Source organism: Echinops telfairi, unplaced genomic scaffold (genome assembly GCF_000313985.2).
Source record: "Echinops telfairi isolate 266 unplaced genomic scaffold, ASM31398v2 ScPeMD7_443;HRSCAF=831, whole genome shotgun sequence".
Taxonomy (NCBI): domain Eukaryota; kingdom Metazoa; phylum Chordata; class Mammalia; order Afrosoricida; family Tenrecidae; genus Echinops; species Echinops telfairi.
The window spans coordinates 20,703,983-20,716,987 of NW_022104341.1; the positions used below are offsets into that span (position 1 = coordinate 20,703,983).

The following is a 13,005-nucleotide window of genomic DNA, read 5'->3' on the forward strand; positions in this document are numbered from 1 at the left end:
GGGGTTTAAGTGGAGAGAAAATGTTTTGAGAATGATGAGGGAAATGAATGTACCAGTGTGCTTTACACAATTGATGTATGTATGGATTGTGATAAGAGTTGTATGAGCCCCTAATAAAACGATTTAAAAAAAGAAAGAAAGAAAATAATCTTAGTGCCATTTATTTCTCTTCGTCAAGTTCAACTATAGCTTCTCATGATCTTCAGGAACCTGTATGATGATTGTAATCAGTCCAGGCACAATCAATACATATTTGAAGCAAACCGCTTTATCAAAATCAAAAGTGCCATTTGGGGAAAAAAATTGACCAGGCTAGTCACTAGTGACGAGCTCGTATCATATCCTACCGTCAGTGCTCATAAGTCTTACTTATCTGTCAGTGCCTGCCTTTAGTCAGTCCTTCTGCCCAGCTGGGTTCTGCTCGCCAGAAAGAGCTTCTCTATTGTCTTCCATGATGTTTTGAGAAAGGTGTCAGAGCCTAAGAACCCTGCCTGGGGAGCAGTTCTTCTCTGCCCTCTATGCGCACTGAGTCCGAATTCGGTCTCTGGCAGTGGCTTGCTTTTGATATTTATATTTTTATGATTCGTCCTGGTGGTAGAGTTAGTTAAGTGTTGAGCTGTGAATCCAAAGGTCAGGTACTCTGTGGGAGAAAGACCAGACAGCTTGCTACTGGAATGATTTACCCTGTGGAGTAACACTACTCAGTCTTACAGGATCACTAGGAACTGAAATGGACTCAAGGGTAGTGGGTTCCATAGGTCTATGTGGATGTGAATTTTAGGGTTGTTTTGCTACACTGCTTTAAGAAGCCCTGGTGGTGCTCTTTAAGGAGCCCTAGTGGCATAGCAGTTATGTGTTGGACTGCTAAATGAAAGGTCAGCAGGTCGAAACTACCAGCTGCTCTTCAGGAGAAAGGTGGGATGCTTTACTCCCATGAAGAGCTCCAGTCTTGGAAACTCACAGGGGCAGTTCATCCCTGTGCAATAAGACTGCTGCGAGTACGCGTCATGGATGGCATTGAGTTCGTTTGTTTTGGTAGTGATGCTTAACCTTATGGTTAAATTACTTATTACTATTATTATTATTTTATTTTCACTCCTGGTTTTAGGATCTTATGCTGCTCTTAAATTCTGCCTTGAGGCAACTGAAGATAATAGGAATCTGTCCCTCACCCTTAGACTTAATCCTGTTTTCCCCTTAAAATTACGTTCAAATGATCTGTTTTCTATGGCAGAGGATCCACTTGGAGGATGTTTTAATTCTAAAAGATTCAGTGTTGTTTTTGCCCCTAGATATTATTCCTCCTGGTCCAGTTTCCAAGTGGGGCATGGACAAAATGCTTAGTGAAGTATACTGGTGCTATGGTGGCTAGTAGGTGATAGGATTTGGGCTGCTAACTACAAGATCTGTGGTTCAAAGCTACCAGCCACTCCTCTGCAGAAAGGCGAGTCTTTCATCTCCTATAAAGACGAATAGTTTTGCAAACCCACAGGGGCAGTTCTATTCTGCCATATTGGGGTGCTATGATTAGGAACCAACTCCATGACAATGAGTTTCAAGATCCTGGATCAATTGGTAAGGGGAAAATGGGCTTCCCCCTTTGTGGCTCTTTTCTATTTTCAAATTGGTCAGCTTCAATATGCCTTCTCACTTTCATCTCAGTTTACAGAAAATTCCATGGAACACTCTTCTCTCTTCCAAATTATGAAAAGTTGTGGCTTCATGGGTTGAGTCTTTAAATGAAAAAAAAATATGCAATAAGTTTCCTCTTCTATTTGTCACTGAAGGTCTCTGGGTGGAAAAACTGTTTGCACTGGTCTGTTGGTGCAAAGGATCCAGTCTGCCCCTGTGACATAGAGTTTACAGCCAAGAATATCGGTGGAGCACCGTCCTGCTCCAATGCCCATGGGGCCACCATGAGCCAGAACCAACTGTACAGCATCTTTTCCTTTTAATTTATTATGTAGGATTTTCATTTCCTCTCTTTAATCTTCACTATAAGAGGAAGCATCATTCCTTCTTTCTACTTTTACATCTCCAACCAGTTGATCTTTTCCCCCCACTGTAACATAATTTGATCCATGTGGATTCTATTATAACAGAATCTATTACTCCTTTCAATATCCTTCTTTCTGATCATGGTTCCAAATGCTATAAAATATTCACATTCACTGAGAATCCACCTTTTAAATCATTTGATTTCTCCTTCTGGATTGTGCTCTCTCGTTGACTAGTCCTGATCTCCTAATACCAGACCCTCTATTCCATACACAAGACCAACATTTTAGCTAGGTGTTACTCTTCACTTTCTACTCTAGAGAGCAGATAACTCTCCACTGTAGCTCATGTAATAATTAATAGGGAGCAGTTTTCACCAGTAGCCTATTTTTCCCCTCTGTAATCCATGGTGTTCATTTCTTAAAACAATGAACTAATAAATCAACTTGCATCCCTGCTCTGAAACCATAGGTGACCTCATTCATTTACCTGTACATTTATTTCTTTATTCAGTTTTTTCTTCTCTGTCAAGCACTCCGCTAGCTAGTGTATGTAAAGTGGTGAATAATTCAGAACTGTCCTGAAGGCTATAGACAGCATAGTCTACCAAGAGGGGTAAGAAAGAGATAACCTATCAACCTCAAAAAAATGCTTCACCTTCTGGTTTTCAATACTCTTCCCAATAGGATCCCAACTTACTTTCTGCCAAGGGCAAATGATCTATATGGTAATTTCTAAGCATGCCACACTATCCATCATCTGTGCAGCTCATCTCAGGCCAGCATATTCAGATGTCTACCCTGTTTGCAAAGTGGTAGTTGTTTAACAATATTGACTTTAAACCTTAGTAAAGCAGCCTGGTGGTGTCGTGATTATGTTTTAGGCTACAATCCACATGATCAGTAGTTTGAAACCACCAGAAACTGCGTGAGAAAGACTAGGCTTTCTACTCCTGTAAACACTTGAAGTCTCAAAAGTGCACGGGGGCCTTGCTGTCAATCAGCATTGGCTTGATGATGGTGTGTTTGGTTTGGTTTGGAAGTAGAGCTGCAGTCACAGCACAGAGTGAGCAAAGAAAGGAAACTGAGGGACAGACCGCAAGTGGCTTTATATTTTTTCAAACCCCAAAGACTAATTTTTATTATATTAATTTTTGTACTAATAAAGGTGTTGTCCTACATTATACTAGAAATAGAGGCAACTTGGAGCAAGATTAACTCACAAAAACTTTTTAGGAAGCACAAAGAATGATCTTGTGAGTAAACATTTTTTACTAGATAAAAACTAAAAAAAAACTTTATTTAAAAATATTTTTTATTATTGAAAGAGGATATGCATAACCTGTCTTTTCTGATGTAGAAATGATAACTGATAATAATTAGTCATAAACCTACAGTTTCAATTATAACTCTTTGTTTAGGGTTAGCCTTAAAATATTCTCTTAGCATGCTATCCTCTTTCACTTTAGGAATGTTATTGTCAGTAACTGACTTTCACAATATGCCTTTTGAATTAGTTAGTTTATTGTGCCAACCAACCTGGCCAATAAACACATGTGGGGTTAACTGAAGGGCAGAGAGATAAATGGCTTGGTGAGTCTGGCCTTTTGAGTTCTCGGGTCTCTTGCTTTCCAATGGTTGGACCAGGGTGTGGCTGTCTTAGTCAGTTCCCTGCTTCATCTGGAAAGGCTCACTTCCTGCAAGACATGCCCAAGGAGAAGCCACATGGACCTACCCCGATTCAGCCCTGGGTGCTGAAGCAGCTGTGTGGAGACCCCTGTCAGCGCTGAGATTCTTACACATTCACTAATTCGGTTTTCCTCCTGCAGTCAGAGTCATAGTGTGTGTTTTGTGAGATGGAGGGGGACTTTGTGGATTGGTGTCGGGTTAATGTTGGATTTGTGAGCTTGGGCAGCACTGGGTTAATGTTGGATTTGTGAGCTTGGGCAGCACTGGGTTGGGATGTCTTCTTGATGCACACTTACCCTTTATATAAAACTCTCTCTTATATATCAGTTTCTGTGGATTTGTTTCTCTAAAGTACCCAGCATAACACACCTTTGTTTCCCTCTAGACATATATTAAAAAGTGTTGCATGGTGGGTGAGAACATGGTGGCTTTTAGTGAAATCTACTATTGTATTCTATGATGTTAGGCATAGTACAAAATGTGCCTTTCATGGATTTCAAATGGAATTTTTATTATTACCATAGTTTACTAAATTTATGTATAATTTTATTAATGTTACTTACAGCATTATAAATAGTTTTAAATAATAATAACAGTATTATTTTATTACCATAATAAAATATTTAAAGACAATGAAATTGAAGCTCAAAGAGTTTATACTATTCCTAATACACAGGGTTCAGTGGTATAGTCCATGATAAGCTACCCCCATTCGCATCGCACTCAGCTCTTTGAGGGTTACCTAGAAAAACAGAGATATATTATGGAAGTCAGATCAGCCCTAAAATTCATGATTGACAAAGATTCCAGTTATATGTCACAAACAACATGCCATCTCAATACTGGAAACATTTATTTGTCTATGCCGAGCAGTATGGACGACAGCCATGCTGGCCAACCAATTGGAAAAAAATCCATAGTTGTGCTCATCCCAAAGAAAACTGATCAACAGAATGTAGAAATTATTGAACAATATAATTATTATCACAAGAAGTAAAATGTCGCTGGAGATAATTTACAGATGGTTGCCGAAGTGCATGGACAGGAAACTACCAGAAACTCAAGCCAGTTTCAAAAGTAGGTGTGAAGGGAGAACTGTCATTGCTGGTGTCACCTGGATCCTGGCTGGAGCAGAGAATACCAGAAAAAAATCACCTGTGCTTTATCGACTGTGCAAAGACATCCACGTGTGCGGATTATAACAAATTACAGATGATATTTCAAAGAATGGACATTCCATAACACTTTGGTGTCCATGAGGAGCTCGCACACAGACCAATGGATTACTGTGTGGTTTAAAACTAGGTAAGGTGTTTGTCACGGTTGTGTCCTTTCATTGCACTATCTAACCTGAGTATGAAGCATCTGAGAAGCTGGACTGCATGCAGAAGAACTCAGCATTAGGACTGGAGCAAAGCCCATCAAGAACCTGCAGTACGCAGATGACACGGCCTTGTTTGCTGAAAGTCAAGCACTCGCTGAAAAGCACAAAGACTATAGCTTTCAGTGTGAATTACACCTTAGCATAAAGAAAGCAAGGCTCTTCACAACTGCATCCGTAGGTAAGGTCAATAGAAACGGAGAACATATTGAAGTGGTCAATGATGTCATTTCACTTGGATCCACAATCAATACCTAGCTAGAGAAGTAGCAGTCATGAAATCAAATGAGCAATGAGCTAGCTGGCAAATACGCTGTAAAAGTCAGCAGAGATGGCACTTTGAAGACTATGGTGAACCTGACCCAAGCCATGGTATTTTCAATGATCTCATATGCATGGGAAGGCTGCACAATGAATAAAGAAGAAGAAAACATTTGTGCCTTTGAATTATGGTACTGGTGACGAATATCAAATATGCCACAGACTACCAGGAGAAGGAACCAATTGTCTTCAAAGAAGTAAAACGGGCATGCTCCTTGGAGGTGAGGGTGCCAAGACTCCCTCTCCCCAGTCTCTGGAGAAAGACACCATGCTGGTAAAGAAGAGAGTCCGTGGGAAGGAGAACGGCCCTCAGGGCGGATGGTTGACACACTAGCTGGAAGAATGAGCGCAAACCTAGCACAGACGGTCAAGATGAAGACGGCCCAACACTGCCAGTGTTTTGTTCTCCTGTATTTTGGGTCATGAGGAGCGGGAACCACTTTTTCGGCATCAAACAATAACAATAAAACAATCACTGGCATGTAATGAGTCCTTCCTTGGAAACATTGAGGAAACAGTTTCATTCTCTTGGACTCCGGGTATTTGAGGTCTGTGGACTCTGAATGACCCATTCAGACCATGACGCTTACGGATTCTTTTAAACCTTGAGCCTCTCAAAAATGGGTCTCCTAGAGGCAGCTCTAAGTCAAAAAAAAAAAAGCCTAGTAAGCCACTTCGTAAGACTGCTTTGCCTTGGGCAATGGGTCCTGTCAAGAATTACCTGTGTGCAATCAGAACCTTCAAGGTCATATTAGAAGCTGAGTTTTAGGGTAAATTTTCATTATATTGTTTTAGTGACATTTGTTTCTGTGACTCTGTGACAATGTTGATGGATGGAGTCTGAAAGTTTCTGGAAATTTTCTCATCTCCCAATCTTATTTGACTCTCTTGTAGAAATGCAAGCACAGTGAGATATGTTGTGACTGAATTTAATGCTGATTTATCTCTGTTACATCATTTGAAACATTTTGGCTATACCAATAATTATATATCTATAGCATCATATAATTTTGGCATCTTTTACACATACAGAAATGCATGTATTCCCACCACAGCTTTCTGAGCTTGGCGATGTCTGTTTACTATATTCTTTTTAAGAAGGAGCAAACAGGATAAAAAAAGGGAGTGCTCATGCACTGAGAGGGAGTAAATGATAAAGCCTCTGACATTAATATGAAGCCTTAAACATCTTCCTGGACCCTCTTGCACTATAATGTCCTGTTCTTTGCTAATAATTTATCTTTAACAAAATCAATTTGTTAGGAGCTCTTACAGCTCTTATAAGATTCCATAATCAATTCTATCAAGCATATTTGTACATATGTTGCCATTATCATTTTCTAAACAGTTACTCTCTATTTGAATCCATGGTATCAGCTCCTCTTTCTTCTCTCCCCCCACCCTCGTCCAACCCCCGATAAATTATAAATTATTTTCTTTTTCATATCTTACACCAACCGCTGGCTCCCTTCACCCACATTTCTGTTGTTAATCCCCTTGGCGGGGGTGTTATGCGTCAATCACTGTGATCAGTTTCCCCTTCCTCCCCTCCTCCACCCACCTTACCCCTAACCTCGTGGTATCTCTGCTCTCATTTCTGTTCCTGAGGATTTTATATGACCTGGATCCATGTGTCATGAGCTCTTATCTGTATCACTGTATATGAACAAGAACTGAAAGGCAGGACTGGGGTCATGAAACAATTTTTATTGTATATTGGGTGAGGATTTACATTTCAGATCATCAACTTTGCATTCAACAGATAAAATCACTAATCAACCCTTCACTAGTCCACCTCCAGGAGATGTGGACTGCGATACACAAGGTCGGCAGTTTTACATAACCAGCTACTCCTCAGGAGAAAGATGGGGCTTTCAGTTACAATCAGCAGTGACATTCTCTGGAACACCAAGGGCAGTTCTAACCTGTCTGACCGGGCTGCTGTGAGTCGGCATCGATTTGATGGCAGTGAGAAATCTACTTCCACCAACTTCCCTTCCCCAGTAGGGAGCCACCATCTTTCAGTTTACACAAATCACACCTACCCAGAATCCAGTCCCTCCCCTCTCCCCTGCCTCCCCCCACACCACTACCTCCAAAGCAGGTTCCCTTTGGTCTGAGAGATTTTATCTCGGTTTACCTCTCACCCCTGTATCAGTGCTCTCATACGATATTTGACCTTTTGTGTTTGGCTAGCTCCACTCAGCTCAATGTTCTCCAAGTGCATACATGTCATGAGATACTTCACTGTTTCCCATGGGTTTTTAGCAATGCATAGCATGACATCATGTGTATGTATCAGAATGTCCTTATCCATTTTCTAGTGGTGGACATGTAGGCTGTTTTCATCTTCTGGAAATTTTGAACAGTACTGTAATGAATATGGGTTTGCCTATGTCCCCTTGTGTTCTGACTCTTACTTCTTTAGAATGTACACCAGGCTGAGGGGTTGTTGGGGTGTACTGAAGTTCCATCCCCAGTTGTTTGAGGTAGTGGCTTATTTTGTAATATGTTTTACCCATTATATGTATGCATATATATATGTGTGTGTGTGTGCATGTATATGTGCGCGCACGTGCGTGTGTGTGTGTGTGTGTGTGCACACGCGTGTGCGCACACGAGCGTGCGTGTGTTTGGTCAGTGACACATCTTGAACTTATTTCTTTTCTTTGATTTCTTTTCAAAGATTGTGATTGCTAGCATCATGTGCAGTTACAACAGAAATGACTGGATGGAGCTCTCCAAAATGGCTGAGGTAATGATTTCCTTACTACATATTTATTTTATTTCTTCTCTCCTATTTTTATTAGTTTTAAATAAAGAGCTGCCATGGAGAATAATGCAGTAGAAGTGAAATTGAATTGAAAAATGGTAACTTAAAACATTTCTATTATAATTTGTTTACCCTGTGTTTTCATTAAAATGATGGAAATGTAAATTTAAAAGGAATCTATTCTATGAAAGTGGTCCCTTGGATTTCACACACTCCCTAAAAATCCTTTATTCTTTGAATCCATATACTCTTTATTTGCATATTAAGCAAACTGTATATTATGATGGATGCCATGATAAAATTTAATTCTACCTTTGAGAGTCTAACTTGATCTTACCTTGCCTTTAGGCAAACTAGTTTGACAGTGAGAGAAGAAATTTTGAATATAAAACTCTTGAATATTTAAAATATAAAAGGTTCATTTAATACGATTCTACTTTGAATACAGACATGAATAAAATGTTAGGACAGAATGCTCCTGAATGGAACACCAGTCAGCAGGTTTTCTATAATATAAATTGAATCTTGCACTAATGCAAACAACTAACCATGTGCCTCAAATTTGTATTTCAAATAGAAAAATACAGGCTTAAAATTGTACTCTCATGTCCGTCATGTTGTCGTGGCAAATGCTGTAGACAGATTTAGCTGGATTTTCTTGAGAACATCTTAGAAATATGAAAGACTAAATCTAGCAATACCTATGACTTAATTGAACCTAAATTAGAAAATATCATTATGTTAAAAATGTGTATTGTACATTTACTTGGTTCCCTTGTAACCATGGGGGTGGGGGCACATTGCTTCTGGGCTTAGAGCGGGTGAAATGAAACATGATCAGTAATTGGCCCCCTGATCTTCAGTGCTGGGTCCATTCTATGCATGTATTTGCCTAATGGACCATGAAATCTTCCACAGAGCTGGGGCTTGGCATACGCAGTTCCAATTTTAACCTATGATGAATGTCATGAAAATGTTCAGCTACTAACCAAAAGCTGGGGGATTCGGACCCACCAGGAGAAGGATATGGCTGAGTATAGAGTTTAACAATGCTGTGGATTTAACATCTTCTTTCCAGCCAAGACCTTCTGTGGTCTCTCCACATATAAATAATGTCAATGTGAAAGAGAGCATTAGTAGTAAGAAGCTGTGGAGAAGCTAGTAAGTAAAAATGCAGTGAAAAATATAATAGGTGTGGTTTTGAAAACTATCTTTCCAGGATTGACTCGATAGCAGTGATTTTGATAACTGGCTTCATTCCTGCTTATTTTTCTCTCTGAAGCTTGAACTTTCAGTTACAAGCCCAATATTAAACCCATTGGCCCAAAATAATTTTATATAACCTTAAACATATAGCAGCCTGGAGACAGCATATGAAGAAAGTAATGTTAGGCTACCACTCTGGAGGGCAGTGCTGTCCAGTGTGGTTCCACTGAGGCTCACTTGCAAGCATCTAAGAAAGGCATTGCTGAATCAGTATTTGGCTTGGTTTTTACGAACATGTCCTCCGAAACAAATGCAAGCAGATTTCTTTGTGATGGGAGAAAACAGACAAATGAACAAACCGTTTCTCTCTGGCCTTGAATTGCTTGTAACTCATGACGACTCTATAGGGCAGAGCAGAACGCTCCTTTAGTGTTCATGAGGTTGTGCACCTTTACAGGAGTAGAAAATCTTACCTTTCTGTCAGAGATCAGCTGATTTTGAATCCTCGACCTTGTGATTAGCAGCCTGAAGCTTAACCTCTACACCAAGACCATGTATGTAGGCCATTGAGGTGTGTGTGTGGAGTGGGGGCGAAGAACTTCAGATACATTCTTAAAATATAATAAGTTTAAATAGGTACTATTTGTCTAAGTTAATGCATGCTTCTATCATACTTTCTTTAATGGGACTATAAAGATTCTAGAGAAAGCTTTATTCTGGAAATGGAGCTGTCTGAATGGAAACCACCCATTCTCTCTAACTTTGGAATGAAAATTCTTGTAATATCGTCTTATCTATTTCCACTCCTGCTTTAACGTTGCCCTGGTTTTTGAGCATCATAAAGAAAAAACAGCCCCTGGAAAACGTTCCACTGCTTGGAACAATCAGTACCATTGATAGACTCTACACGGTTTTGTTTTTGTTTTCAATGAGGGGCAGTGTTTGAGCAATGTTTGGGGGTGGCTGTAAAATACATTTATGAATAACCTACTATGTGTAAAATCCCTGGTCAACACACCTGTTTACATGTTTACAACTTAATTATATACTCAGATATATACCAAGTTAAGCCATTATTGAAGGTTCAAGATTTTACTTCTGAAATAGATCTTAAATCTATTTGTTTCTTAAAGTGGGAAATCTCAAATAGACTGGGGTTAAAAAACTGACGGAGGCACCTGACAGAAATATGTAGGGCTAATTAGATGTAAGGATTTGAGTAGTGAAGGTAAGCAGAGTAGAAAGAAATCAGGGGCGGTTACTCACCTAGTCGAAGAAGAGGGATAGTCACTGATTTTGTGTTCACTGGGCTCCTGTTTGCATTGCAGGTGACTTTAAGAAAACCATTCCTTAAAGGCTGAAGGTGTAAAAGCACACTGGGGGACAGATAGCTTGGGGGGGCTGTGTTCGGCTGGGTTATTTAAAGCAGTAAAACCAATGAAGCACAAGTATCAGTATCTATGCTGCTGCTGTGATTAGGTGCTGTCCTGTTCATTTTGACTCCTGCTGGCCCTCTGGACAGCAGAACGGAGCATGGCCAGGTCCTGTCCATCCTCACATTGGTAGTGATGCGGGAGTTGTTGGAGTCGCTGAAGGTCTTCCTCCTTTCCGTGCTCTCTGCTCTACCACGCATGAAGTCCTTTGTCAGTCCCTCTTGATACCATGAGCAAATATTTAAGATAACATCTCGTCATCCTCACTTTTACGGAGCATTATATTTGTGCTTCTGCCAAGTCAAATTTGTGTTCTTCTTCTGGAAGTCCATGGCCCTTTCAATATGCTTAGTCAGCACCGTAATTCAAAGGCATCCATTCTTCTTTGGCCTTCCGTATTCTTTGTTCAGCGGCCACGTGCACATCAGAGGCTTGAATATACCATGGCTTCAGTCAGGCGCTCCTTAGTCTTCAGCGTGACATATTTGCACTTCAACACGTTCAAGAAGTATGTGCAATGGATTTGTCCAGTAAAATGTATCTTCAATGTCTTTGATTTCACGACCATTGAGTGCGAATCCAAATAAAATGACATCCTTGAAGATTTGCATCTTTTCTTCATGTATCCTGTTTACTAGTCTAGTTGTGAAGATTTTGGTTTTCTTTAAATTGAGTTGTAATCCATATCAAAGGCTTCAGTCTTTGACCTTCATGCTTTAAGGCCTCTTTGCTTTCAGAAAACAAGGTTGTGTCATCTTCAAAGCACAAATGGTTAATGAGCCTTCCTCCAGTACTGATGCCACTTCGTATAGGTCCTGTTCTCAAAGTATTTGTCCAGCATGCAGCTTGATTGAGAATGGTGAAAGGATACAAGCCTCAAGCACACTTGAAAACTTGTGATATTTCTGTGTTTTGTTAAAACTACTGTTTTTTGGTTCCTGTACAATTCCTTATGAGCACAACGAAGTTCTCTGTGACTCTCATTCTTCTTAATACTCTCCATAGCCAAATGCCTTGGCATAGTCAATAAAACACCAGTAAACATCTTTCTTGTATTCTCTGCTTCCAGCCAAAATCTACCTGATGTCAACAAGGATCTTCTTCCATGTGGTTGTTAGGTACTGGTCAGCTCTGATTCATAGTGACCCTCTGCACAACAGAATTAATAAGTGCCTGATTCTGCACCATTCTCAAAATTGTTGTTAAACATGCATTGTTGTAGTCAATGTATCAATCCATTCGATGAAGTCTTGCTGTCTTGGCCTCTAAGGAACACTCTGTCTGTGCTTCTTCCAAGACAGATCTTCCTTCCATAGTCTCTTCTAAATCCAGCTTGAATTATCTTCAGCAAAATTTTATTTGCATGTGATATTAATGTGTGATTACATCCACATTTCACTGGGTTAGATTTTCTGTCATGGGCACAGACATGGAACTCTGCCAGTCAGTTGGATGGGTAGCTGCCCTCCATACTTCATGGCATGGACAAATGAGCGCTTCCAGCTCTAAACCAGTTTATTTAAGCACGTCTGTTGGTAGCTCATCAATTCCTTTAGTCTTGCATTTTGGCAATGCTTTCACTCAAGTACCATGGGTTCTTAATCATATGCCACTGTTTCATCGATTGAATTTTGACCAATTCTTTTAGATACAGTGACTGTGTTCCGTCCATCTTCTTTTGATGTCCTACATTTTTCAATATTTTGGCCATATGATTCTACAATTTTGAAATTCTAGATTTGAAAATTTCCTTCATTTCCTTGAAATTGAGGTGTTGACTCTGTTATTCCTTTTTAGGCTATACTTAGATATTTGCCAATTTCATTTCAGTATTTTACGTTTTCTTCTTCAACTGTCCTTTGAAATTTAATTTGTCTGCACTTAAGATCAAGTTTCTACAGTCTCTTCCCACAGATGTATTCATTTCATTCCTACAAATTCATTTCATAAGGTCCATGGGTATAGTCACCACTTATGTTGTTGGAAAAGTATTTTGGTTTTGCGAAATATCAATCATGTAATCCTCAGCTTCATTTCTATAATCAAGGCCTTATTTTATAACTACTGATCCTTCACCTTTGCTTCCGAATTTAGTATTACAACTCCACAACCAAACTTCCTGCCATCTAGTAGATTCCAACTCAGAGTGACACTATAGGAAAGAATAGAATTACCCCTTTGAGTTTCTGAGGCTGTAAATCTTAA

At 39.7% G+C, this 13,005-nt stretch overlaps 1 protein-coding gene across 1 annotated transcript in view; it reads left to right on the forward strand.

Annotated features, from left to right (window-relative positions):
• DPYD (dihydropyrimidine dehydrogenase) overlaps positions 1-13,005 on the forward strand; it is a 1,157,760-nt gene that overhangs the window by 727,502 nt on the left and 417,253 nt on the right. Inside the window, exon 15 of the mRNA XM_045291906.1 lies at positions 8,075-8,143. Within this exon, the coding sequence (XP_045147841.1) occupies positions 8,075-8,143 (69 nt within the window). The remainder of the gene's footprint in view (positions 1-8,074; positions 8,144-13,005) is intronic.